Source organism: Rhipicephalus microplus, chromosome 4 (assembly GCF_043290135.1).
Source record: "Rhipicephalus microplus isolate Deutch F79 chromosome 4, USDA_Rmic, whole genome shotgun sequence".
NCBI classification, from domain to species: Eukaryota; Metazoa; Arthropoda; class Arachnida; order Ixodida; family Ixodidae; genus Rhipicephalus; species Rhipicephalus microplus.
The window spans coordinates 202,058,546-202,083,740 of NC_134703.1; the positions used below are offsets into that span (position 1 = coordinate 202,058,546).

Below are 25,195 nucleotides of genomic sequence, written 5' to 3' on the forward strand. Positions count from 1 at the left end.
CTCATCCTTGTGCTCACATGACTTCTGAAGGGTGGCCTCAATGCACGTGGTGGCAATTCCTCTGTGTAAATTGTGTAAATGTGTAATTATGTGTTATGATGTACTAAAAAAGATGTCCCTAGAATCAGAATAAGTGACAGTAGTCAAAGTTTTTGTCACTGCCTTTATACAAATACCAGTTTATTTGTTGCCTCCTGCAGTATTTTAGGGCCTCTTATATAGATAGGATGTTTTCTCACTTTTATTACATTTTTGTATTGATGATGCCATATGCTCAGGAGGTAGAATGTCGTTATGTTCTTTCTGATAACTTCTAGCTTCTGAGCAAAGATAATGTTTCAGAAAAATGAAAAAAGGCTAGCATAATATTAAGACATGGGAAGAAAGCAGAGTTTATCAAAAATGAATGCATTAGTTGGGAATGAGAAAAAAAGATGGATGACAGGTCAGTAACGTCAATTAATTTATATTAGGGCACATGAAATGTAGCAGAGGGTGGCAGGTGATTAGTTCCAGTGAGATCGAGAAATTATCAGCCATAATATGAAATTGGCTCATACAGGACAGGCAACATTGATTGGGCTTCCACCCTGCAGTGGACATAATATAGGCTTAACGCTAACAATGAGCAAAGCCTGTGAAATTAATGCTCCATGAAATGAGCAGTACTGCACAGATTGCTGTGCTAGACTTCCCATTTTGCATATTTTTACCAGCTTATCCTGCTCAGACACAAAGCTTCACCAGAAAAACAATGTTATACTTGGTGAGGATAATGCCAGTGAATCCACTGTTTTATCTACACCTTTCCTTGCTTAAGTCCTCCTCCAAACTATACGATTTTTCTTGGAAATGTTCTGCTTACAGCACACCAACCGATCAAGTGAAACAACTTTATTGGGGTCCTGCAGGACGTGCCCTAGTATGCAATCACCATTTCACTTCACGTTACAACATACTGGTGGTAAAAATATTCTCTGGCAGGGTACAGAAGTGCATGCACTGAGCTAGCTTGTGCAGCGCGGTCTATTCCAGAAAGCTGAACCTATGTTTGGTACAGAATTTTGTAACCACACGATGCTTGCACAGATTAAATGTGGCCACACATAGCAACTTCTGAGCTTTTTTATGAAATGATCTCGCAGTATCTGAAAACATTTGTTTTTTTGTTTACTTCATAGTTCCCAGTGAAATATTTCTCTTGTTCCTCTCATTGAATAATGGCATTTGGTGTGACTAAGGTGTTCCTAATGCCTCACTATGAGATCAGAAAAACGATTCTCCTTGAAATTGCTTCACAAGCATTTCCTAAGATATTGAATGACACTGCTTGCACATGTACAAACATTTGCTAGTTTTATTGAGGGTTGATGATAAAGGGAATCAGTTGGTGCATCCAAGCCGGACAGAGATTGACTGGCCCTGAAAAGGGCCGTTTAGTTATATATCTTGCAGCTTGTTCCAGGTAGACAGGGCTTCATTCTGTAGAAATGGTAACTCATCACACTGGTTCCCCAGCATGAAGAACATAACTTGATGCTAACACTGACTCAGATGTTCTGAAATGTCATAGAGGGTACATGAAGGCTGGGTACATGAAGGTTGCAGTTATACTAACTGTACAGTCAGCATGCTTGTGGGATATGTGCATAGCTGCATCAAAGCTACGTGTGAGAATTGCATGAACAGCTGAAAATCTCAATGGCAGCATAGCTTAAGAAGTCTGTCATCCCTTTTTTGCCAGTTTCCAATATCATCCTTCCCTTTTCATGCATCTTCTTTCAATATATCTGGGGTTTTAATTCCCAAAACCACGATATATTAATGAGAAGCAAATTTTGAACATCTGGTGTTCTTTAACATCTTCACTTGTTTGCAGCGCAACACCAGAAACACAGGACAGGGAAGGAGCAAAAGAGAAAGAAAAGACGGCGCCGACTCTGAAAAAGACGGCACTGACATCATGACACGCACATGTCGTGATGTAAGCTGCCCAAAGAGTGGCCTCCCGTGAGAATAGTGAAGAATTGGGAATAGGATCTACCAGTAAGGGCTTTGTGTGCAATTCACAAACAGTGAAAAAGATCCACCAGGGGTGAACCACAGGTACATGGTGCACTCTGGTTGAGAGAGAGCAGAGTAAAACAGATGTGCCAGACAGGAGATTATAAATGGTTTTGTCTGGAGCTGGTGCCAGACCAAGCTCTGATTAAGCGTAAGGGAGTATTGAGCGCCAGGCCAATCTGATCCCATTCCTGTGATGGGGTGCAATGTGATGACAGGTGCGAATTCCATTTTCTTTTTTTTCCATGGGTTTAGGGAAATAATTTTTCAGGGATCAGATGAAAATACCTCCGACATACATAATAACATGCTTATTCTTGGGCGTAGTCATGCCTAGCCACCAGATTGGGAGAAAAAGGAATGTTTCCCGAAATGTGCGATAAAGTGTTTGGTGCTATGCCTTGACGGAAGTATTGATAGGTGCTTTGGAAATCGGTACGCCATTTCTGTAATCGTTAAATATGCAACTGCATGTGCCACTGCTAGGGATAGCGTGACACTCCCAGCCATTTCGGGGTAAGCCGTTTTAATCTACATGAAGATGTTAATGAGCCCGTTCTCCATCACAGCAGTAGCTGTGGCCATTCCTTCAACTAGGCCTACTGCAGCGCCAACTAAACGTCTGCATGAATTTAGCGCTAGTACCGTACATAATAATCAGCACGTGCCTTGGGTTCACTTCGATGGTGTTGTGAATTCATCTTGCGTGACAAAGGTTTAAGTTGCATGCGTGCCTTAATCATTATTGCAATAGGAGACCATGATTTATCGTCACGCATGGTGTTGCTTAGCTCGGTCCTCAGTGTTCGAAGCAGGTTCCGCCTTGTGAGTGCATGAGAAAGGCACAAGAGTTGATTTCTGCTCTGTGTTTCTATAATTCCCTAGCCTGTATTATACAGGAAGCGGATAGTGCTGGTGTGCGTCAGCTGCCTCGGTGCGCCCTCAACTGCCTGCCTGGTAAGACTGATAGCTCATTCTATCAGCGCCTTGTCGTACTCCCTCCTCACACTGCGACATGTCCTCCACTTGGAGGACATGATGACGGAACAAGATGATACGAAGCCCAAAACCGCAATGTTTGCAAGCCACAACCCGAGCAAACAATTCAACGGTGAGGCCAGAAAATCTACCTGACTAGGCCTGGAGCAACAAGCCAGAGAGCATATTCTTGGCTGGATAGATGGATGGATGTGGCCGTACCCTTTAGATCGGGCGGCGGCTAACGTCACCTAGCCATAATGCTTAGTGAACTAACCACTAGATTTTTTTTTTCCCCTTTAAATAGTAAAGTTGGGCGGGTACTTTGAAGTGAAGAAGTGAAGGGTTTAATTTTCAATCGTGCCTTGACTTTAGCCACCAATCAGACAACCTCCTTCTAGTTAAGTCTACCCGCTTAAAGTCTATTTTGCCCTCCCTGTCCCTAAACACCAGTGCTTTGAAAAACTCTGCGCCATCATCTTGAACTATAAGGTGAAGCCCTTTACAGAGCATTGTCAAGTGTTCGGCAGTTTTTTCTTTCTCTTCGCACGCACTGCATATTGTGTCTACCTCTTCATATTTGGCCCGATATGTCTTTGTTCGCAATACTCCCGTCCTGGCCTCAAACAGTAGTGAACTACCCTGAGTATTATCATAGATTCTTTCTTTGGCAATTTCCTGCTTAAAAGTTCGATAGATCTCTAGTGCGGACTTCTTAATCATGCCAATTCTCCACATGTCAGTCTCCGTTTCCTGCAGTTCCTTTTTAACCGATAGTTCTTTCTGGTTTGGCCACCTGCTGTTTTCTAAGTATTTACCAGTCAATTTCCTCGTTCGCTTCCTCCATTTTGTATTGACATTCTTCATGTACAAGTAGCTGAAAACCTTCATAGCCCAACGCTCTTCCCCCATTTCTCTCAATCGCTTCTCAAATTTTATCTTGCTGCTAGCTTCCCTGCCATCAAATGATGTCCATCCCATATCACCTTGTACTCCCTGGTTTGGTGTATTCCCGTGAGCTCCTAAAGCAAGCCTACATATTTCACGTTGCCTAATTTCTAATCTTGCTTGAACTTCTGACCTCATGCACAAGACCGCGTTGCCGAACGTCAGCCCAGGAACCATGACCCCTTTCCATATTCCTCTCACAACATTATACCTATTGTAATTCCACAGTGCCCTATTTTTCATCACTGCTGCATTCCTGTTATCTTTAGTCGTCACGCATATTTCGTGTTCCCTCAGGTACTCGGTCCCATTGCTTATCCATACGCACAGTTATTTGTATTTATCTGTTATCTCTAGCGTGACTTCCTGTATTCTAAGCTCACTACCTTTGTTATCATTAAAAATCATGACTACTGATTTTTCCTAACTGAATCTAAAATCTAACCTATCTCCCTCATTACCGCAGATGTCCATCAACCTCTGCAAATCTTCCTTGTTGTCGGCCATTAGCACTATATCATCTGCGTAGATTAATGCTGGTAGTGCCTGATCAATGAGTTTTCCTTGTTTGACTAAAGAGAGGTTGAAGCCAAGTCCCCTTGTTTCTAATTTGGCCTCTAATCCTTGTAGGTACATCATGAATAAGAAGGGTGACAGTGGGCACGCCTGCCTAAGTCCACGTTTCACCACTGTGGGCTTGGATACCTGTTTTTCCCACTTTTTAACTACCTTGTTAGTTTTATAGATTTCCTTTAAACGATTAGTGACTCCATCTTTTACACCCAGTGTGTCTAGTATTCCCCACAAGTCCTCTTGAACCACGCTATTGTACGCTCCCTTGAATTTCTGCAGGCCGGTAGGAATCTTCACAGCGCAGCGCCTGATCTTGTGAAACGGCGCAGCCATGCAGGCAGGGCGCCCCGCCGCGGTGGTCTAGTGGCTAAGGTACTCGGCTGCTGACCCGCAGGTCGCGGGTTCAAATCCCGGCTGCGGCGGCTGCATTTCCGATGGAGGCGGAAATGTTGTAGGCCCGTGTGCTCAGATTTGGGTGCACGTTAAAGAACCCCAGGTGGTCGAAATTTCCGGAGCCCTCCACTACGGCGTCTCTCATAATCATATGGTGGTTTTGGGACGTTAAACCCCACAAATCAATCAATCAATCAATCAATGCAGGCAGGGCATTCAATTCCCTCCCTATTTTTTGTATACTACTGTCCTTGTGTACATCGTAGAACACATAACAGTAATGATAGCAAACAGATCATTGATTCGGGTAGGCTTGGTGTTTTTATTTAAAATGGAACAACGAGGAAGCTGCTGAAGCTCGTGCCTGTATACAGCTGCTTTATATGGAGATGAAACTTTAACGAAAAAAAAAATGTAATGATAAACAGTAGGCTCATAACAAACAACATTTCTCTGAGGGTGCATGGAATATATGTCCCATGCAAGGCTATGCATTGCAGTCCTTACTGCATTAATTATGTACACGTACTGCAGGGCATGCAAGTGTATGCAGACACACGCTGACGAAATGACATTTTTTGCTACATACAAACGTGCACCGCACCAAATAAGACGCACGTGTTTGTATAGTCAGGGAACACTCGTGAATATTGATGAAATCACACAGCTCGCTTACAGTATAAAACAAACACAATTGCGAACAATAAAATGCGACGCTGTTTAAAGAGGCGGACCCAGGTTACGAGGAGAATTATCAGTATGGCATACACACCACGTGTCAAGCTTTTGCAACATCTAAATAGACTAAATATGGAAAGTTGCCTTTGTAAGTTAACATGACAGTACCAAATGGAGAAGCCACACGAGAGAACAATTCATCGTGGGCTAAAGAATGTGTTTTAAATATTATACACAGCTTTGCAAGATAATATCGACGAGTTTTACTCGTCTAGGTGTGGGAGGTGTAGGCCTGATAAAATGCGATGTTGCTTCAGAGCCTTTCTTTCGTAATATTGCAATTTTATTCAACTCTTTCAAACGCGGCACCGTAAATTTCTACTGGGTGCTCGAACACGGCAAGCAGGTCGCGGGGCAAAATCTTTGTAACATTTTATTACCGAAACAGCGATACTAGCAATGCTTGAGCTGCACTTGCTGTTTTCTAAATTGTAACCTCCTCAATATCATCACTGTGATCAGGAAACAGAGAGGAAAAGTACAGCAGTAGTACGTAGAGAAATATTCAATTTCAAGCCCTTTAGCAATATCATCTAAACAAATTGCCAGTTCACTGTTGAATTCTCGATGGAAACAAACAGCTGATCAGGGACGCAAGCTTGGCTTGGCACTGGCTCGGCCGTTCATACAGAGCCAAAAGCCGCTGCAGGAAACTGGATTGCGGATCGTATTGAGACAAAATATTTTATACATTTTTGTTTTCTTTGTTTCATTTCTCTAATTGCTCTTGTGATGGCGTGGACCGCGCTTCGTGATCTCATGTACCGGCGCACTGTTTTTAAGTTTAGTATGGCGCACGATAATACATGATTGCGTGCTTTAATTTAAAAAGGTTCGCGAGTATGGCAGCAACACTGCAATCTCGGGAAGAGGCACGGGGAAGAGGATAGTAGTAGAACCAGTAGCAGCTGCATGCCCGGGTGGAGTGACTGATGCCCAGATGGAGGAATGTCAACCCGATGCCTTTTGTGTTGGCCGTTCTGGCAGTTCCGCCGACTTTATAGAAAGAGACGACCCCGTCGCTTGTCCTCTTTTCTTTTCCTTCGGGCATCAGCGACAACATTGACGGACGACGTGTTCGACTTCACCGTGCACGTGAGTATAGGTTGGTTTTTCATTCGAGTGAATTCTTGTTCAGATTTGCAACTTGTCGACTTCATCCTGATCACCAGTCACCGGCAATAAGTCACATACGTGTGATATTTAGGTGAAATAAATGATAATGCACATTTTCTGCTCCATTTGCGTGACTTAGCTACACCAGGACATGAGGTAAAGCCTTTGTCGCCTAGCCACTAGCAGGCAAGATCGATCACTCGCATCCTTCAGTTCACGAATCAACGCGCCTGCCTTAAAATTAGTAAGCTGCTCGCAAAGAAATCTTACCGAGGCAATTTTGTTTTCTGTGAACAATGCACCGTAGATTTGTCTTGAATAACAAAAAAAAAAACTTGAAAAATAAATGTCGCGACCTTTTAGAAAACGCCGTGTCTAAGAGCTAGACGCGGCATTTTGTAAAAGGCTCATTAAATTCAGTATGTTTTCGTAGTTTCTGCTTGAAATTATTATTGTCTATGAATTTCATGGCCCAATCTTTTGCTTTGGCTGAAAATCTCGGCGGCAAAAACTTTGTTCAGTGTCCCTTTAAGGGCAGGTGTAGATGCTATCATTTCAGTCGCAAATCTTTTTGCTAGTCGGTCGGCTGGTTAACAATAAGGGTACTAACTAGAGTTCCAGATTTCATCAGCAACACATCGTCATGGCTTCATCAGATGCTGCATTATATACATTCTATCCTCGTTTTTAAATAGGTGTACCGTATGGTCCACTGTTACAGGAAACAAGCGAGCTCATGGACAGTGAGCCATGTGGTGCTAACTGGCAGCGAGGCTTGTGAATGGGACGCATGCGCATAGAATCGGGGTGCGCCCAATTTTGTCTGCCATTTCTCCGCCTGTACGCATGACAGCATTGGAAAGCGCATCCGTATTTTAGCTGCGCAATTTATCTAGCCCAGTGCCTCCTGCTTCAGGGATTTCCTGTGAGCACAAAAAATGCATGATTTTAATCGTTGCTGCAGTGTTTTGCAAGTTGTCACCGTAAAGCACATCATATCTTTCGCATAATGCTCGCTGCAACTAGCAAGTTTCGATGACTCAAAATGCTGTTCAGGTCTGATGTAGCAAACATTTTAAGCTCGTCCTCGTGACCATGAAATATTGGTTTATTAAATAATGGAAGGCAGAGTTGGTATCAGTTGATTTACAGTGTGAAAATGAAAAGTGCGAAGGACCGTGCCTCGCAAGTAAGCCCCAAGAGCATGAGCAGAGAAGTAGCAGATGAGGATGCTCATGCGCTGCATTTCCAAATCTCACCAGCACTAATGCTTGACGGACTGCTGGCCACGCACTAGCGTGTTCTTTCTGAAACAGGACTTTGGCCCTGTAAGCAAGTTCTTGAAGGGCATAAGTAAAACGTAGAATGGGCCCCCTAAATGCACCCATCCTTGAAGAACCATTGGGCTTATGAATTAGTGCCCTTTTCAAAATACAACTATTCTGAGCTATAAATTGTGACAGAACAGTGCACGAAGTTTAAAAATGGGAAAAAAGTCTTTAAATGTCCCCTTTATACACAGTGTTCTTGTGATGTCACTTCTGCCGTTGTCGCCCTCTCCCGCCATGCCCGGGTAACTCCCTGGGTACCTACGGCAGTTCACGTGCTGCAGTGCGGTTTGTTGGGGGCTCGTCATCTGTTGCTGTGAACGATGTGGAAGCATTGTGGTTTTTTGTTGTCTTACTTTAACGAGCTCATTGGATTAGGAAGGCCTCGCTCGTTCACTCGATACAAGACCAGATAATCAAGATGTGCGACACATATACCAGCCACGGCGTACACCGACTGCCCGCCACAACCTATGAGGGCCTATTATCTTGCTTTCACTACAAATTGCCTGGCCCAAAAACAAGTGAAAGCTCAAAATCTCTCGAGCCGCAATTTTAAGAGTGGATGTGCGAAGCGCAGCTGCTCCCATCGAAAACTAGTCGTGCAGAGCTAGGCAAGTTTACAAGAGATATAATATTATGAATATATTGTCACGACCTACGCCACCAAAGTAGCAATGCCCCCTTCCCCCCCCCCCCCAAGTGTTTTAAACAGTGCTGATGTTGAGCTTGAGCCTCTTTGATTGCAATTTGTGGAAATAGTCGAGGAAAATATTATACAAGGCAGATAGCGACTTTGCGTGGTGGGTGCCGCGGTAATGCCAGTCATCACTTTATTTTTCGCGTATGCTTTAACACACTTTTCACTTTGTATTTTGCTTTTGTTGTACGCTAATGTACAGTGGAGTCACTGAACATGATAGAGACCGTGTATAGAATTAATTGACTAATTAAAAAAAATCCTGACGCCCAACTTGAACCGATCGGCTATACTTCAAAGTGAACTAATATTTTTTCCCATTCTTTATAGTTTGTTTCAATGCAATACCAAATCTCCGCGATCGCCATCACGATTTTAACCGCCTTCCTCGCCATCGTGATTTTAACTGCGGACAAGTTTGTATGTACAGTATCTTGGTAAGCTATATCTGTTTGCAGGTAAATACTTGGCTATGGCACTTACTCGTAATGAAGTTGCACCCGAAGATGCAAATATTGCAAAGTTTCTTCAAGTAGCTTTTGTTAATCTGCACCAGCCAAATACGCTGGTACTTTTAGGAAAATCGGAATGTGCGTTCTCAATTTCAGGTTATAACTTTCAGCGAAGAAACACCCTAAGCTCTGCTCCCTCTGCGTGGACTACTAAATCAACTTGCCTCACTAGCAGCTCATAATTTCTCAAACTTGCATCGTGAGGCAAAACTAAACGGGTGCAAGCACGAGGAGACAACATGGCAGTTGTAGGCGATAGATTCGGTTGGTGCCCGGGCATGTTGGTGGCGCATTTCGGAAGTGACGAAAAGGCGCTGCGAGATGCACGTGCACACTTTGTATAGTTGCTGTATTGGACAGCAAACTTTTTTTCTTATCTGAGCAGTTTTACCAAAGGAAGCTTCATCATATGGCGTGATAAATGAAGCGAATCCACAGGTTGAACCACATGATAGCCTCGCTGTGCTTTTGTACTTTTTTTAGCTCGCAAAATTTATTTGTACATATACGTGACAACTTGCCAGTAATAAGGCAGCACTTGTTTCTTTACCATATGATCATCTCCGGTGTGCTGCTGCCTCAATATTTCAAATTCTAAGCATTTACACCATTGTATGCTAACTTTTCCTTCAAAGTGAGACAAGCCACATGTGTATCGTAGATCAAGAAGCATGCCAGTTTTACGTACTTGCAAGGTAAACATCAGAAATGCACAGTTGATCAAAAATACTAGTTTAATGGTGCATCTACATAGCAGAGCACCTGTGGCACCTCGGGAACAAGATAATGCCACATATGTTACAAGAGATAATTAAAAAAGACAGGGGACGTTCCGTGAACAAATAGAAACAAAAATAAAATGGCACGGGGCAGCGAGCGAAGGCGGCAAGGGGGGGGGGGGGGGAGCCCGTGGGACTTAAGCGGATGAACGTAAGGTGTGTGTTTAATATGTGGAAGAAAAAAAAAATTCAAAATTTTGGCGACTGAAATGAGGGTGTCTTAGTGAGTGCGCTCATGACGAGAGTAAACACGGTTATTATTATTTTTTTTTTTCAAATCTCTTTTGAAAGCCACAAAAAATCTGTATGTGGTGCAGCCTAACAGAAGGTCCGTGAAGGCAAATTATGAATTCGTCGCTGTACAAAGGCCTATTTTTTTTTTTTTTTCATGCGCACCATCCCCGCCGCGGTGGTCTAGTGGCTAAGGTACTCGGCTGCTGACCCGCAGGGCGCGGGTTCGAATCCCGGCTGCGGCGGCTGCATTTCCGATGGAGGCGGGAATGTTGTAGGCCCGTGTGCTCAGATTTAGGTGCACGTTAAAGAACCCCAGGTGGTCTAAATTTCCGGAGCCCTCCACTACGGCGTCTATCATAATCATATAGTGGTTTTGGGACGTTAAACCCCACATATCAACAATCAATCAATCATGCGCACCATAAATAGTGCTCAAAATTTAATTGCATATGTTGTTTTCATCCTCCCTGTATTCCGTGCTGTTTATGATGTAAAAAAAAAAAAGTAGCACGCTGAAGTGGTGCTGCTTTAGGGCAACAGTTGAAAATGGCGGGGTGCATGAATGCGGAATACTGCCGCTTACACTCAAATCACTCTTGTGGTCACCTCCCACTGTTTGCAGCATGTGTTGTGTATACACAGCTGCATATTTCCTAGCTAGAAAAATTTGATTTTAGGTGTTTCACGCCATTTTCCATGTAACTATTCCACAATTGCACACACTGATCAGCAGGCTTTCAATTGCGCTGAAGGACACAGGTGCCATAAAATTCATAGTCGATTCTTTCAAGAAACCGTATGTAAAGGCTGAAGCTTCATGCGTACATACACACACACATACCATATTGTTTTTTGTACTTTATGAAAGCTGCGAAGGTCTCATGTGCCTCCAAGCGTAACCTGTCTTATTTATTCTCCATCACCGCAAAAGTTTTCTGAGTTTCAAATAAAAGTACTTTGCGCATGGCCACTTTTGGGTAATTTTTTTGTGTAGGTGTTATTTGAGCAGCCTACAGTGTTTACTTTATAAGCCTGTATGTATATGTTGCATTATAAGGATGCAGAATGTGTGTAGCTGTACAATATAGATGAAGTGTAAAAATTAAGTGTGTCTATTGTAGCGTTCTTGCAACCAATCTTACCCCCGTATTCTAGAACGTCCCTCCACTCAACGCTTCACCTTCACTTGAGATGGCTGATGGGAGCGCCGTGTCTAAGCAGAGAAAATTGCTGCATGTCAGCAATAATCTGCTGTGATTCTCGAGTAGTGCAGCGTCGCTTTCAAACGAGCAGCGGCACAGTGCTCAACTCTGTCAAGTGAAGGGTGAAAGTCGAGTCGGGGAGCGTTTATGAATATGGGGGTTAGTTTTGTTGTCTTGTTAACCTGTCATTAACACTGGATTGATGCTACTTTGCTCTAGCTGTACAGTGCTCTCCAAGGCTCAAGGAGGCACCGCACGGGGAAGGCTCGGAGCAAACCATGCGTGAGTTTCCTTTCATTGTTACACTATGCACGTATTAAGTGATAGACTTTAATGTATGCTATTTGTATTGTGCAAGTTTTTGGGGACATACAACTTCCAACACTTATATGTTCTGACGAAAATCACGCAAGAATGAGCGAAGCTTGTGCAAAAATTATGCAAGAGTGTAAGAAGCTTTTGCAGACGTCTGTGAAATGAAGTTTTTAAATTTTGTGGCAATGTGTCATTGTACAGTGGTCAACAGTCTTGCTCAGCATGCTTGACTGCAGGGCTCCCGGCTGCACAGGCGCATCTACGGAGTGCCTGATGCATGATGGGCCAAATGTCAGCCTGCACACTGGTGCCTCTTATCCCCGTTTGCCTGTTACATCAGTGTCTCTTGTAAAGGGGATCAACTGTGCTACCTTTTTTTTTTCGAATGTAATGAGTTCTTTTTCCAGATTATTGTTGTTTTAAGGTAGAGCCTCACATTTCTATCAAATACTGAAGATTCTATTTTTCCTTCTAGATGCTATGAAGTCACTCCTTGTGTTACAATAGAGTGAACACTGTTATGAGAAAAGCTACTTTATGGAGTTAACTCACTCCATATTGACTTAACACACAGAATTGGTGAAAACTACACTCCATTCCAGCTGCATTAGGAATAATATTCATTTGCATACTTCTGTTTCTTTTGTTTGTTTGTTGGCTGGAGGTTTGGAGTATAGGGTGGCCAGAGGGCACTGTGTAGTCTTTCTTCATCTTCCCAATTTTGTGAACATCAATTGATAGCCGTATGGGAAGCAGCCAGCATGCTGAAACAGCGGTGCAAGCATGCAAGATGTTCACCATTGCATGCAGTCAGTTGCTGTGAGCAACCTACTGCATACAATTAACTGCGAGTGGTGAACTAACGCTGCACCATGTGTGCCTCCTGGAAAGCTGCAATGGTAAAGTGCCACAATCGTATAGTAACATGGATAACATCGCAATTTGTTTGTTGAATAATTTTGCAACAGAATCAATGGAGTTTTGGATAAATTTGTGTATCTGCCTGGTTCATCAAAGCTACAGAGTCAAATGCGGTATATACTCGCGTATTATGTGTACTTTTTTTGTCAATCCGGTCATGTGCGAAGCTAGTAGGAATCGCTGGCCTAAAAGCTCAACTGGGAATATATGTTGCAGGCGTTGTCACAGCTGTCTCAAAGCGGATTGTCATTTGTTTGCTAAGCCTGTTCAAATGCCCCCATTTTCTTGAAGTTCTTCCGAACAGTGCTCACAAAAACCAGTTCCCACGACAGGGTTATACCAGAGAACATAAGTACTCTCCAATAATTGTCGGGAACCCAACGTAAAGTAAGATGCAGACAAGGAAGCGCGGTGCCAACACAGTGCTGTGTGTGTCGCCCTTCATGTGTGTGTGTGTCCATTCCTTGTCCCAGTCTTCTATTGCGTTGTGTTCCCTCCGATATCTAACCAACACACCCAAGCTTCTATGCTAAGTCTTATTCAACGCACTCTTCTGCTGGCTCCCATACTGAATATTGCATGTCGAAGAACTCCACGCTGATGTGCTTAGCGGTAGCACGGTTTCAGTTTTCTTCGGTAAGCTTTATAACAGCAATCTGCCTTGTATATAATTATTGTAGCCTATCACAAGGAACGGTAAAAACGCAATGGCCAGATGGCGAAACAGAAAAAAAAAATGAGTGCGAAAACCTGCCTCATCTAGTTGATGTGACAGGTCCTTGCACGCGTTCAACATCTGTGCTGTGTCTCGGGAATACATTCTTGCCGTGGAAGAGGTGGGAAGATAGGAGGCAAACCTTTAGGCATTTCGGACTACACATAAACAGGTTTCAGTTTTCAAGTTCGATATTCTAGGGAAAGCATAAAAGTTCATGGAAGAAGGGACCTTGCACTCAGTCCATTTTGTGTAAGACTGCACTCGCCTGCTCGACAAGAGATGTGCCTGACCAGAGCATCATGAAGTCAAATGTGTCTGTGTGTGTGCTGGCAAGGTGGCTCGGGCTGGTTGGGGAGGGCAAAGTATGCGAGCAAAAAGTTTCTTGTAGTAAAGCAGGCTGGCTAATTATACTGGTGAGCAAATTATGTGAGGATGCAAATTGTTCGAGTAAATATGGTATGTACTCTTGTATGTTTCAGCTCTATTGCTACGGATCCTGCGGATCCAACTTGGCATCCGGCAGCAACAAAGAGAGGTTCTGCAGGAGGTGCGACAGCTGAAGCACAAGGTACGGCTCTTGTCCGTGCCTCAGCACGCCCAGCCAGCACAGCGCCCCTCTGACCTTCCCCGGCTGCCTGCTGGTACAATTGGAGAAGTCGAGGCAGCAGAGGCAGCTGTGCAGAGTAAAGCTGTGGCTGCGGCTTTGGTGTATATTTCTTGATTTTTAATATGCCTATGTAACATGCAGAAATTTAGTACTGCTTTAAGATACTGTGTTTCGGGAAACAAACTAGTCAGGTTATCTCATGAGCCACTGTACTACAGTCGAATATGAATAATTCGTACTCAAAGAGGCCAGAAAATTTGTTCAAATTAAAAGAAGTTCAAAATAATGAAAGTTACCGTAATTACTTGAATCTAACACGCACCTTTTTTTCCGGTTAAGAGAGTTCATAAATCGCATGTGCGTTAGAATCGAGTACGAAAAAAAAAATGAATATGGTCATTCTATTGCCATCGCCACTTACAAAATGGCCGCCCCCTACGTGCGTCGGCATGGCGCGTCGGTCATTTCTGCCTATGTGTTTCCCATGCGCGGCACTTCATACGTGTGCTGAGGAGTTCGTCATCTTGTAGTACATTAGCATCGACGGCATGGTAGGGCCGACTCCAAAAACTCGACGAGTGCACCACAATGCTGCTTCTAAAAGAAAAGTCGTCGCGTGTGCCGGAACGGACAGAAATCGGGCCGCATCGCGGTCATTCGGAGTTCCCGAAACGTGCGTGCGGGACTGGCGGAAACAAAAGCAGAATATTGTCGACAGTAAAGATTCACGCAAAGGCTTCAGTGGACCACAGCAGGGTCGGTTTCCACAAATTGAAGAGCTGCTCGGCGAGTATGTGATTAAGCAGTGAGCGGCACAGCGGCCCGTGACGACAGAACTGCTCCAAGTGCAGGCTATGCAGTTAGCCTTAGAAAAAGGGCTAATGCAGATCTATTTTAAAGCGAGCAGGTGCTGGCTAACGAACTTTATGAAGAGAAAAGGCTTTTCCCTCCGAAAGCGAATGGGCATATGCCGGAAGTTGCCGGAGGAGTACGAAGAAAAGCTTCAGAGTCTTCAGAGGTTCCTCCTAAACTTGCGGCACAACAACGGCTACCTGCTTGGGCAAATCGGGAATGCCGATCACACGCCTCTTTACTTCGACATGCCTGGCACCACAACCGTCTAGGAGAAGGGGGCGAAGCAAGTTTGTGTACTGACATCGGGCCACGGTAAAACTAGAGTGACAGCAATGCTCTGTTGCACGTCAGATAGGCATAAGCTTCCCCCGTACTTCATATTTAAACGGAAGACGCTCTCAAAAAGAGTCGTTTTCGCGAGTGGTGTGATCAAGCGGGCCAACGAGAAAAAAGGGGTGCGCGTTGCAACCGATGTCTTAGGTGTTTTTTTTTTTTTTTTTTTTTTGGTCGTGGAAACCGGGCGCGCTTTACAATCGAGGGCGCGGTAGAATAGAGTAAATACGGTAAACGAGCGGAGGGCTCACCATGCAGTGATGCATGTGCATGGAGAAGTTTTATTCACAAATTACAGGACATCCGTCATTAATTAAAGTAGTCAATACATGTCTGTACACGTTGGCCTTGCAACGAGTCAACAAGTTTTGCGTGCAGTTTGCAAAGCATTTGTACTTCGGCTTCAGTATTCTCCTGGCAAAAGAAGTTGCGCGCGGCAATGTCCAGTGCTGACACTCTTCGAAGACAACTGTGTTTCCACTGTTACCATCTGCGCTGCAGCCGGAGCGTGGCCAGCACATGATAAGAATGGAGGAGCGTCTCCACCTGGAGAAAAGCAGATCGGCATTCGAGAGAGAAACACTCCGCGGCAGCTTTTTTTTTTTTCTCTCTTCATGCGCGGTGTTGAAAGGAGAAGAGTCTCTACATAGCAGGAACGAAAAACAGGGAAGTGTGACACCGGCGCGTTGCAGATCGGCACGAGAGAGCCAACTCTCTGCGACAGCTTTTTTTTACCCTCTTTCTCTTCATGCGCAGTGTTAAGAAGAGAAGGGTCTCTACGTGGCAGGGACGGAAAAAGCCGAAGCGGGGCACAGGAATGTCGCAGATTGGCATTTGGCAAACATTCCACCGCAGTCTTTTCTTTCCTTTTCTTCATTTTCTTCTTCAAGCACAGCGATGAGGTGTCTGAAGTGCCACCGCAGGATTGGGCGGGGTGCTGAGAGCATTTTCGGAGCGCGGTATAGCTTTGATAGGACCACAGCGTCAGTTCGAATTAAGTGTGTTGGAATTAATGAGATTCGACTGTATTTACTATAGTCTGTGAAGTCCGAGTGAACTGTCCTAAGCTAGCAGACGATGTAGGCGGCATCGTGTGTTTGATGGGCAGTGACTAGCAATAGCCTGCTTAAAACAGACATTCAGTAATTTTGTTCATTTATCACCCTATTTCGTGTCCGCTGCGGCTCTCTCTACTTTGAGCTACAGTTCACCCTGGCTTGTGTTAGCCGATTTCTTACTTTTTTAAAAATCTAACATGCACCCAATTTCGCAGTGTGAAGAAAAATGCACCTTTGTTTATTGTGATGAGATTTCTATAGCGACATGCCTCTTTGTTGGCTATCACAGAAAAATATAAACAGCAAATGGTGCGACCATCTAGTGCGACCTTTATTTTTCTATCGGTTTCATCTATGACCAAGATTTGGTCGCTCTAAGGTTGCCTCTTAGTACGCCTTGATCATGTTCATTTATCTTGTTGTGCTCTGCTTACAATGCATTGATTAAAAACATGTCCTAGCTTCTTTTTGAATTCCACATATTTTATCGTTTTTCACCTGTAGGAGCTACTCCTGGTCAACATTCAGGCAAAGACATTGTAACCTCGAAGAAACGTGTATTGGAATTTGAGCACTGTACAAAGTAATTATACTATTTCATAGATAGAATCAATATTTATTAAGGGTAATAACAGTGTTGTATTTGATTTCATAACAGCGAAACTGCATTCAGAGAAGGACTCTGAAAGGTTCTCACACTGAGTGTGAGAGGGCTGGTGTGGAAACCATTTTAGGTCAAGTGAGTTGAAGTTAGCGTAAAAAAACAATGAAATGTTGTGATGCCCAAAAATTCAAGTTGTTGTTTTCAGTGTCCTCTTCTTGCAGATTTTTATCATGAAAACATTTCGATGTGCTGTTGCGTTTACCCCATCTATGCTTCTTGCATTTTTTTACAGCGCAAGCACCTCCTGCAGATTGGGGAACGTGGCCTCCGAGAAATTGGTGTGAATGCCATGAAGGCTGTATTGGCACATGACGTGCAAGTGCTGTACAGCCTTCATGGCAGAAAAGGGAAAAGGGCCTTTGTGAACCTGAGGCTCTGTAGATTAGTGACAGGTTAGACTTGTTCATTGTTTTATGTGTGTGTACCCTTGTGTATTCTCTGTACTGCAGTGCTTCATGTGTACTATGGTATTTCTGTTCTTGTATGCAGATGTCATCTGCCAAAAAGCAGGGTGCGACCAGGCGGAGGCCCTCAACTTTATTAAGAGGTGGCTGCCAGGGTCTGGTGATCGCTGTGGGGGCAGGAAGCGGCGCTTCAGAGAAGCATTTGTTGTGGAGCAGCCCGATGATCCCCACTCTCAGAGTGCAGATTATCGGCTGCTCGCGGCAGCTGGCTTCCTGCCCAGCCACAGCAGCCAGGGCCTTGACAGCACCACTGTCACTGTGCCCCCAACGCAACCTGACCTGCAGTAGAGCGGGCCTTTTTTAGTTGTGTATATATATTTTTCAATGTATACATTTTTTGTTGTACCAAATAAAAAAAAAACAAAGAATAAATAGTCTGCAGACTGTCGGTGGTGCACTGTTCGGCTAGCTTATGCTGATTCGGAAGCACCATCACCATGTTTTAGTTACAAAAAAATGCTCTAAACTATGAATATTCTCGATTACCATGTGGGGGACATATGTGGGGATTGCAAGTGGGGGACATGCGCTTTCAACATTTACTTCCTAACGACTTTTTTCGATCTGCTGTACCAAATACCAGTACCAAATAAAGCACTCGCTATTGCAAAAGATAAATTGGTAAAAAAATAAACTACACTTCTAGTGTTAGCAAAGGGAATGAGGTATAAAAGATGAAATAGATCGAGTAACTGCTTTCAGTTCTCAGCATTCAATTTTCTGTTGCCCCAAGTATACAGGGCTGCAAAGCTACAAGAGCGGGTCATCGAGGCATATTGTTTAAATCTTCCGGTAAGAAAAATTCCCTACTAATAATGGTTACATAATGGCAAGCCAATCAGTAGCCAATATTCGTCGTGCAGGAAACATCGGTGTAATAACAGCATTTGATTGGCTGCAATGTGGCCCTGGATTGGTCCATTGTCGGTCGTACATCCGTAGCCAATATTCGTCGTGCAGCAAACATCGGCGTAAAAATGGCATGTGATTGGCTGAAATATGGCCCAATGTTGGCCGAACATTGGCAGCTTTGTCGGCAATACGATGGGCCTTCGTCGGCCCAATGTTGGTTGCATACTGGCTAAAACATCGGCAAAACGTCGGCCCATCATTGGCTTGAACGTCGGCCCGACATTGGAAGAAGTTGCACTTCCGACGTCGGCCCGACGTCGGTGCCGATGTTAGCCGATGTTGGTCCAAGATTGGTCCAACGGCGGCGTGCTGCCTGGGTGCTCGGCTCGCATACCCTCGAGCTACCCTATCCGCTGCCTGATTCCCCTCCAGTCCCATGGGGCCCGGAGTCCATATAATCCGATGCCAAATTCTGAGTGGATGTGTAATGGAATGCTCGCCAGTGTCTGTAACGCTCATGATGACGCTGAGAGCGGGTTGGCTGATGCGCCCCTGTAGGTAGTTGCGGCAAGCTACTTGAGAGTCCGTGAGAACTGTCAGCGACCTTCGTTGTCTGTAACCGAGGGCAAGAGCGAGCGCGATGGCAGTTTCTTCAGCATCGGTGATGTTGCGGCTCCGCACGGAAGCGCTGGTACGTTCTGTGAGTGTGTGGTCCACGACTGTGGCTGCAGCCTTATTGTTTGCATGGTCGTAGTTGGCGGCGTCAACATAGTACGTAGTGTTTTTGTGTGCATAAGTTCGCTCGAGGGCTTCCACTCTGGCTTCCCTCCGGCCCTGATGTAGTCGGGGATCCATATTGCGGGGGATGGGAGCGACCTTATAAGTGGCACGAAGTTGGTCTGGAATGGGCTTGCGACGAGCTGCGTCGTGAAACTGGCTGATGTAGCCGAGGCATAGGAGCAGGTCACGGCCTGTAGGTGTTTGCTTGAGCCGTTGCAGTTGTGTGGCGAGTTGCGCTTCACAAAGTTCTTCAAAGGTGTTGTGTAGGCCCAATGCGAGGAGCTTGCTAGAAGGAGTACCCGGTGGTAGCTTGAGTGCCGCTTTGTAGGCCTTGCGGAGCATTGCGTCTACTTGGGCCTGTTCGCTCTTGGTGAGGCGTTGGTAGGGCAAACTGTATGTCACCCTACTGACCACGAGGCTACGTATGAGTTTCAGGGTGTGCTCCTCGCGCATGCCATGGCGACGAGTGACTACCCGAGATATCATTCGGGCCACTTGCAGTGTAGTGGTGCGGAGAAGGGAAAGTGTGTGATTCACATGGCGGTTCGACTGTACCCACATGCCTAATATTCGAATGGTGGATTTCTCTGGCATTTGTTTGCCAGCAAGGACAACCTGGAGGCGGGAGCCTTGGTTGTTCTGCGTCGATGGTGGGAGCTTGCGTCGATAAATTCGTAGAAGCTCAGATTTTTCTGTTGCACAGGCCAGGCCTCGTGCCTGCGCGTATTGTTCGACGCATGTGGCTGCCTGCTGCAGGTTATATTCTTTTTCTCCAAGGGACCCCCGCGTGGCCCAGACGGTGATATCGTCCGCATACATTGCGTGATGGATGCCATCGATGCGGTGGAGTTCATGTGCCATGCCAACCATGGCTACATTAAAGAGTAGCGGGGAAATCACTGAGCCCTGCGGGGTGCCCTTGTTCGGAACCTTGATAACATCTGATCGGACGGAGCCGAGACCGACTGTGGCAGTGCGGTCCGACAAGCAGGCGTGAACATAACTGTAGACGCGCTGCCCACAATGAAGGGCCTCGAGGCCCTCAAGTATGGCCTGGTGGTTAACGTTATCAAATGCGCCCTTAATGTCTAAAGTCAAGATAATGTTTTCTCCTTGCTGGGGGGTGTTATCAATGACTTCTTTTAATTGTAGCAGTACATCTTGCGTTGAAAGATGTGCCCGGAAGCCGTACATTGAGTGCGGGAAAAGGTCATTGTCTTCGAGGTAATCTTGCACGTGATTAGTGATGACGCGCTCGAAGAGTTTACCAAGGCAGGAAGTGAGGGATATTAATCGGATGTTTTCGATCTGAAGTTTTTTGCCCGGCTTCGGTATCATTATGACCTCCGCGTGCTTCCATTCAGGAGGAAGCGTGCCACGTTGCCAATGATCATTGAAAAACGCCGTGATTTCTTGTACGGCGCTGTCATTGAGGTTCCTGATAAGGGAGTACGTGATTCCATCTGCCCCAGCAGCTGTGTTGCGATTGCTGTTGCGAATGGCTGCGTAAACTTCGTCCACCGTTATTGGTCGGTCGAGAGTGTCATTGGCACGTCCACGATACGCAGCTTGAGATGCGGGTGGGTAGAAATCGCCAAAGCATTTTCGCCGGACTTGATCCAGCAGCTCATCGTCAGTACCCTCAAAGGCGTGTATCAGGCGCATGACTGACTTATTCGTCTCATTTTTTGTGCGGGTGGGGTCCATCAAAGAGCGCAAAATGTGCCACGTGCGGGCCGTGCCCAATGAGCCTCGAAGAGAGTCGCTAAACTGGGCCCAATTGAGTCTCGCCAGTTCTGTAGCGTACTGCTCTGCCTGAGTGGTGAGTGTGGCGATCCTTAGCTTGAGGCGTCGGTTATGTTTTTGCATCCTCCATCTGCGGATGAGGCTCCTTCGGGCTTCCCACAGATGTAGCAGATGGCCGTCCACTTCCGGCAGTGCAGGTGTTCTGTTAATGGCGGTGGTCCAACGCTCTCGAATTTCTTTAAATTGGGTGCACCAGTCGGTGAGGCTTGTGAGGCTGTCGAGTGAATATTCGCTCTCACGACGAAAGACGTCCCAGTTTGTGATGCGTGCTTCTCCAATAGACCGACGCGCTGCGCTCTCTGTAACTTTTGTGCGGAGAATGAAGTGGTCGCTGCCCAAGGATTCCTGCAGGTTGTCCCAGTTATAGTTTGCGCGGCCACGGGCGAAGGTGAGATCGGGGCAAGTGTCCCTGCACACACTGTTGCCGATCCGGGTAGGGAACGCGGGATCCGTAAGCAGTTCAAGCTGAAATTTTTCAGTGGCAGCCGCAAGCTGTTTGCCTTTGACATCCGAACGGTTGTAACCCCAGCGTTCGTCGAGAGCGTTGAAGTCGCCGAGCAGTAAGAGTTCTTTTCCCTGGGCCAATCGGCAGGCACCTTGGACGAGGGCATGGAAATCAGTGGTTTTTTGCTTTGGGGCGCTATATACGTTGACAATGATGATACTTCGCTTTTCTTCTTTCTTTTTTGCCTGAGAACTAGCTCCACAATCACATGTTCTATGTTGGTGTCTGGGATATTGTCTAAGCCAACTGCGGTTAGCGCTTTGTCAATCAGGATGGCCGCTTTGCCCTTTGTTTGACTATTATAGGACTCATAACCTGAAAATATGGGTGGCGTTCCGGGCTCCTGAAGCGCTATGACATCTGGCCGAGCAAGGTGTGTGTTAATGTACTGTTGAAGGAGGCTCCGCTTTCTGCGGAAGCCGCGGCAGTTCCATTGCCAGACTTCTAAATGTTCGCCAATGAGTGGGGCTGTGCTGCCCATGGTTAATTCGTTGAGTGGAAAGGCGTGGGTATCGGAATATCGGCTTGCGACGCCGATGTAGGAGTGAGGGTGAGGGCGCTGGGTGTCAATGTGGGGGTAGCGAGGATTTCGGATGCATGTGATTCCAGTCCTAGTCTATGGTAACCTTGATCTGTCGTGGCGTGCGAGCTACGAGTGGCCCTCTTCCTGCGTATGTTTTCGCCTGTTTCAGCAATTTGCGCCTCGAAGCGTGTCTCGAGAGAGTCGAGGCGTTCTCCGAACTGCGTGAATACGGCACTGAATTGTTGCGATAGCTGCTGCGCGAGCGTTGAGAACATTTCGCGTAACTCTTCGCGTGTGACTGTGGTGCCCGACGCAGCAGGAATTGATAGCGCCGTTTTAGGGGTCTTCTGTCTTTTGGGGGAGGATGGGGGTTTTTTTCGGGGGAGTCGGGCGGCGATCCAATACGCGCCATTAGGGCATGAAGTTGACAACTGTCCTTTGCTTGACGTGCCCTGACGGCCGCCAGCTCCTGTTTGAGTTTTCCGCGAGAAGGTGTTCGTATGCGGTGGACAGGGTATTGAGTGGAGCGATGGGAGAATCTACATTTGCTGACCAGCTCACCTTATTGTCGGCACCGGCTGATGGAGTAGGATTGGGCTTCTCATTATGCTTGCTGGAGGCGTGCTGGGACTGTTGACAGGTGGGTTGCTGCTGCTGCTGCTGCTGCCCCTTGGTCATCTGGTTCTTCGGATGCTGTCGCTGCTGTGGCTGCTGCTGTTGGCCAGGTTCCACAGAAGGGAGGGGCGGGAAGGACTGTGACCTCGAGCGTGAGCGGGAGTGGCTGCATGAGGTCTCGTTTTCCTTGCTGAACCACCTACGTTTGGGAGTGGGTGGGTTACGATGGGGGTTGCGGCCCCTGGATGGTGCTGCTGGTTGAGGAGGTGGCCGTGGGCGCGGTGCCTTCAGTCTCTGAGAGCACTCTTTCGCGCCCGTTAAGTGGGCATCTCCACACAAGTGACATTTGGGAGCACAGGGGTGACCGTCAACGGGGTTGAGGATACCACACTGCCGACACACGGGAGTGTTTGGCGTGGGGCATACGTCTGAGCGGTGCCCCGGTTGTAAGCAGACTTGGCAGGCTTGTCGCGTCGGCTTGTACGGATGGCAGGCCACCTCCCCACCGTAATACAGTACATATCGGGGCAGAAGGGGGCCTTCAAAAGTGATCACGGCAGATTTGGTAGCACCAAGCATTCGTGCACTGTGCACTGTCACTCCCTGCGTGCGCACGCGGAGGTTGGCGGTGAGTTCTTCTGGAGTTGTGCCGGGGTCTATCCCATGAATAACTCAATAACTCCCCGCAAGGTGCCCTCAGGGGCCGCCACATAGGTATTGAATTCGTAGGCCTTCCTCTCAAGCGTGAGGGTGGTGAACCGACGAAGAATTTCGGCCGTCTCAACATCTCGCGCGCTAGCCATTTCGGCCGTCTCAACCGAAATGGCTAGCGCGCGGCAAGCGTTTGCGTTCTCGGAGGCTTCAAGAAAAAAAATAACTGTGGCAGTGGTCGAAAGATGGCGCAGTGTTCGGAATGCCATGGGCATTTTATGCATGGCTTGGGGTAATCGTTTTCGAGAAAACAAGATAAGCTCTAGTAATTATTTCGTTCATTATTCTGCAATCGTTCATAAACTTCCGTTTGTCTGAGCATCAGATACAAGATATTTACGTGTGGATATGTTGTGGTATTGCCACAAAACGTAAAAAAAAGTGTACGAAAACTTACTTGGAACTTGTGCCACTAAGGTCAGTCGAAATTCATTGCTATATTAGCTTATGCGCTTTCATAGTAGGGTGTGAGTGAACAGGTCAAAGTGTGTGCCGCTGTCGAGAATGGGTGATTGTGCTCTTGTTCATTGAGTTCACCCTATACGTGTAGTATGTGTGCATGTGTAGCTATATGCATTGCATCAGTATATTTAAGGCACCGGATGTCAGTGAGTTGTCCTGAATGAGCTGAGTCATAAACTATCCGCAAGAGAACCGTGATGGTGGGTATGACAACGGGCGTCCGCGCAGGCGATCTTCTTTTTTAGTATCGTTCAGTTCCTCCAGATCGCGTCAGCTACCACCTGCTTTACGGCGATGACGCTCTGACACCTCTAGCTACTTATAAAACGTTGAACATCTATCTATCAAAGCTGCACTACTGAGTCTGAATGGTTTCGCTGCGATCGAGTCTACGGTCTGGAGGCACATCTCGTGACCCGCGGCCCCGTGAACACATGGATAACGTCACTACACTATGTGAATCTACTATAAATAAATACAGCAAGCCTAGCATGCATTCTTCAGGTGAAGACTCTGCAGTATCCGTGTCTTTCAGAGGGAACGTCGCCTCGCTGGCCGAACGAAACCTACTTGCTCCGTTGTTCTCTTTCGTGATGTTTTCATCACCACAGGTTCGTCTGCTTGTTTTTATAATCATTTAGTTCGATATCAAGCTCAGCGGGACCGTTTTTTGTAACTTTCAGTGCCGTGTACTCCTTATCAGTCGAGAATTGATGCATTTGCTAAGCCTGCTCACTTCGCTAACCTGAGGTCGGCCATGTTGATTTTCATAGGGTGGAACATGTTTCTCCGTGGCAAAGGGAGCAACGTTTCTCTATTTAAAGACGAACATTGGGGACATCGCTGTTTCTCCCTAAATGGAGAGAACGTCACTCCATTTTTTTAAGAGTGTAGAACGTTCGTGTGCTTCTGGCTGGCTGGACACCACGGCCGCCGCTCTACTTCAGCAGCTCACTTCCTCCCTGAGTCGTCCTTTTATTTAACCAGCGACAATGGCACGTCTACGTCGGATGCGGTCACGTCACTACACTTCCCTTTCTTGAATGAATACTCAGCACACTCCACAGCTTGAAGTGAAGAGTTGGATGTAGCACCATTTTTAAAGGGCCGTACGAGTTTGCCTGAACGGCTTACAAGTGCATATTTAGGAAACATTAAGCTACACTGGTTTACAAACAATATTCGAACTTCATTAGTACCCAATAACCGGGCCTACAAAATCCACTTTCGTCATTTCTGGTGACTTGGAGGTCCTTACTGATGACCATTCTGATGCACACGACCACACAGACGAGGTGCTCTTGGTGCACTTGCTCGAAACTGAACAGACGTCGAACACTTTTCAAATTCACGTTTATCGCGTACACGACCCTTCCCACCCACAGAAGGCACGAATTTCGGCTAACATTGTACAATCTGAGGTACTTTCTGTTGAGCAGCA

At 46.2% G+C, this 25,195-nt stretch overlaps 1 protein-coding gene across 2 annotated transcripts; it reads left to right on the forward strand.

The window, feature by feature from the left end:
• The first annotated feature begins 6,607 nt into the window (after positions 1 to 6,607).
• Positions 6,608 to 17,872, forward strand: LOC142814722 (uncharacterized). 2 transcript variants are annotated; one of them, XM_075893942.1, is made up of 5 exons: positions 6,608 to 6,789; positions 11,785 to 11,847; positions 13,999 to 14,087; positions 17,269 to 17,428; positions 17,526 to 17,872. In XM_075893942.1, exons 2-5 carry the CDS (start codon positions 11,844 to 11,846, stop codon positions 17,786 to 17,788), a joined length of 516 nt encoding a protein of 171 aa, XP_075750057.1. In that variant the 5' UTR covers positions 6,608 to 6,789; positions 11,785 to 11,843; the 3' UTR covers positions 17,789 to 17,872. The 2 variants fall into 2 exon arrangements, with proteins under 2 accessions (XP_075750057.1, XP_075750056.1); XM_075893941.1 differs by having other exon boundaries at positions 13,999 to 17,428.
• Positions 17,873 to 25,195: the final 7,323 nt, after the last annotated feature.

What these genes read in the sequence shown, in the direction of transcription:
- LOC142814722 (XM_075893941.1), top strand. Translation starts at nt 17,152, where the DNA reads ATGCCCAAAAATTCAAGTTGTTGTTTTCAGTGTCCTCTTCTTGCAGAT. An exon ending in GCTCTGTAGATTAGTGACAG is followed by an intron (nt 17,429 to 17,525) that starts GTTAGACTTGTT and finishes TCTTGTATGCAG; the next exon opens with ATGTCATCTGCCAAAAAGCA.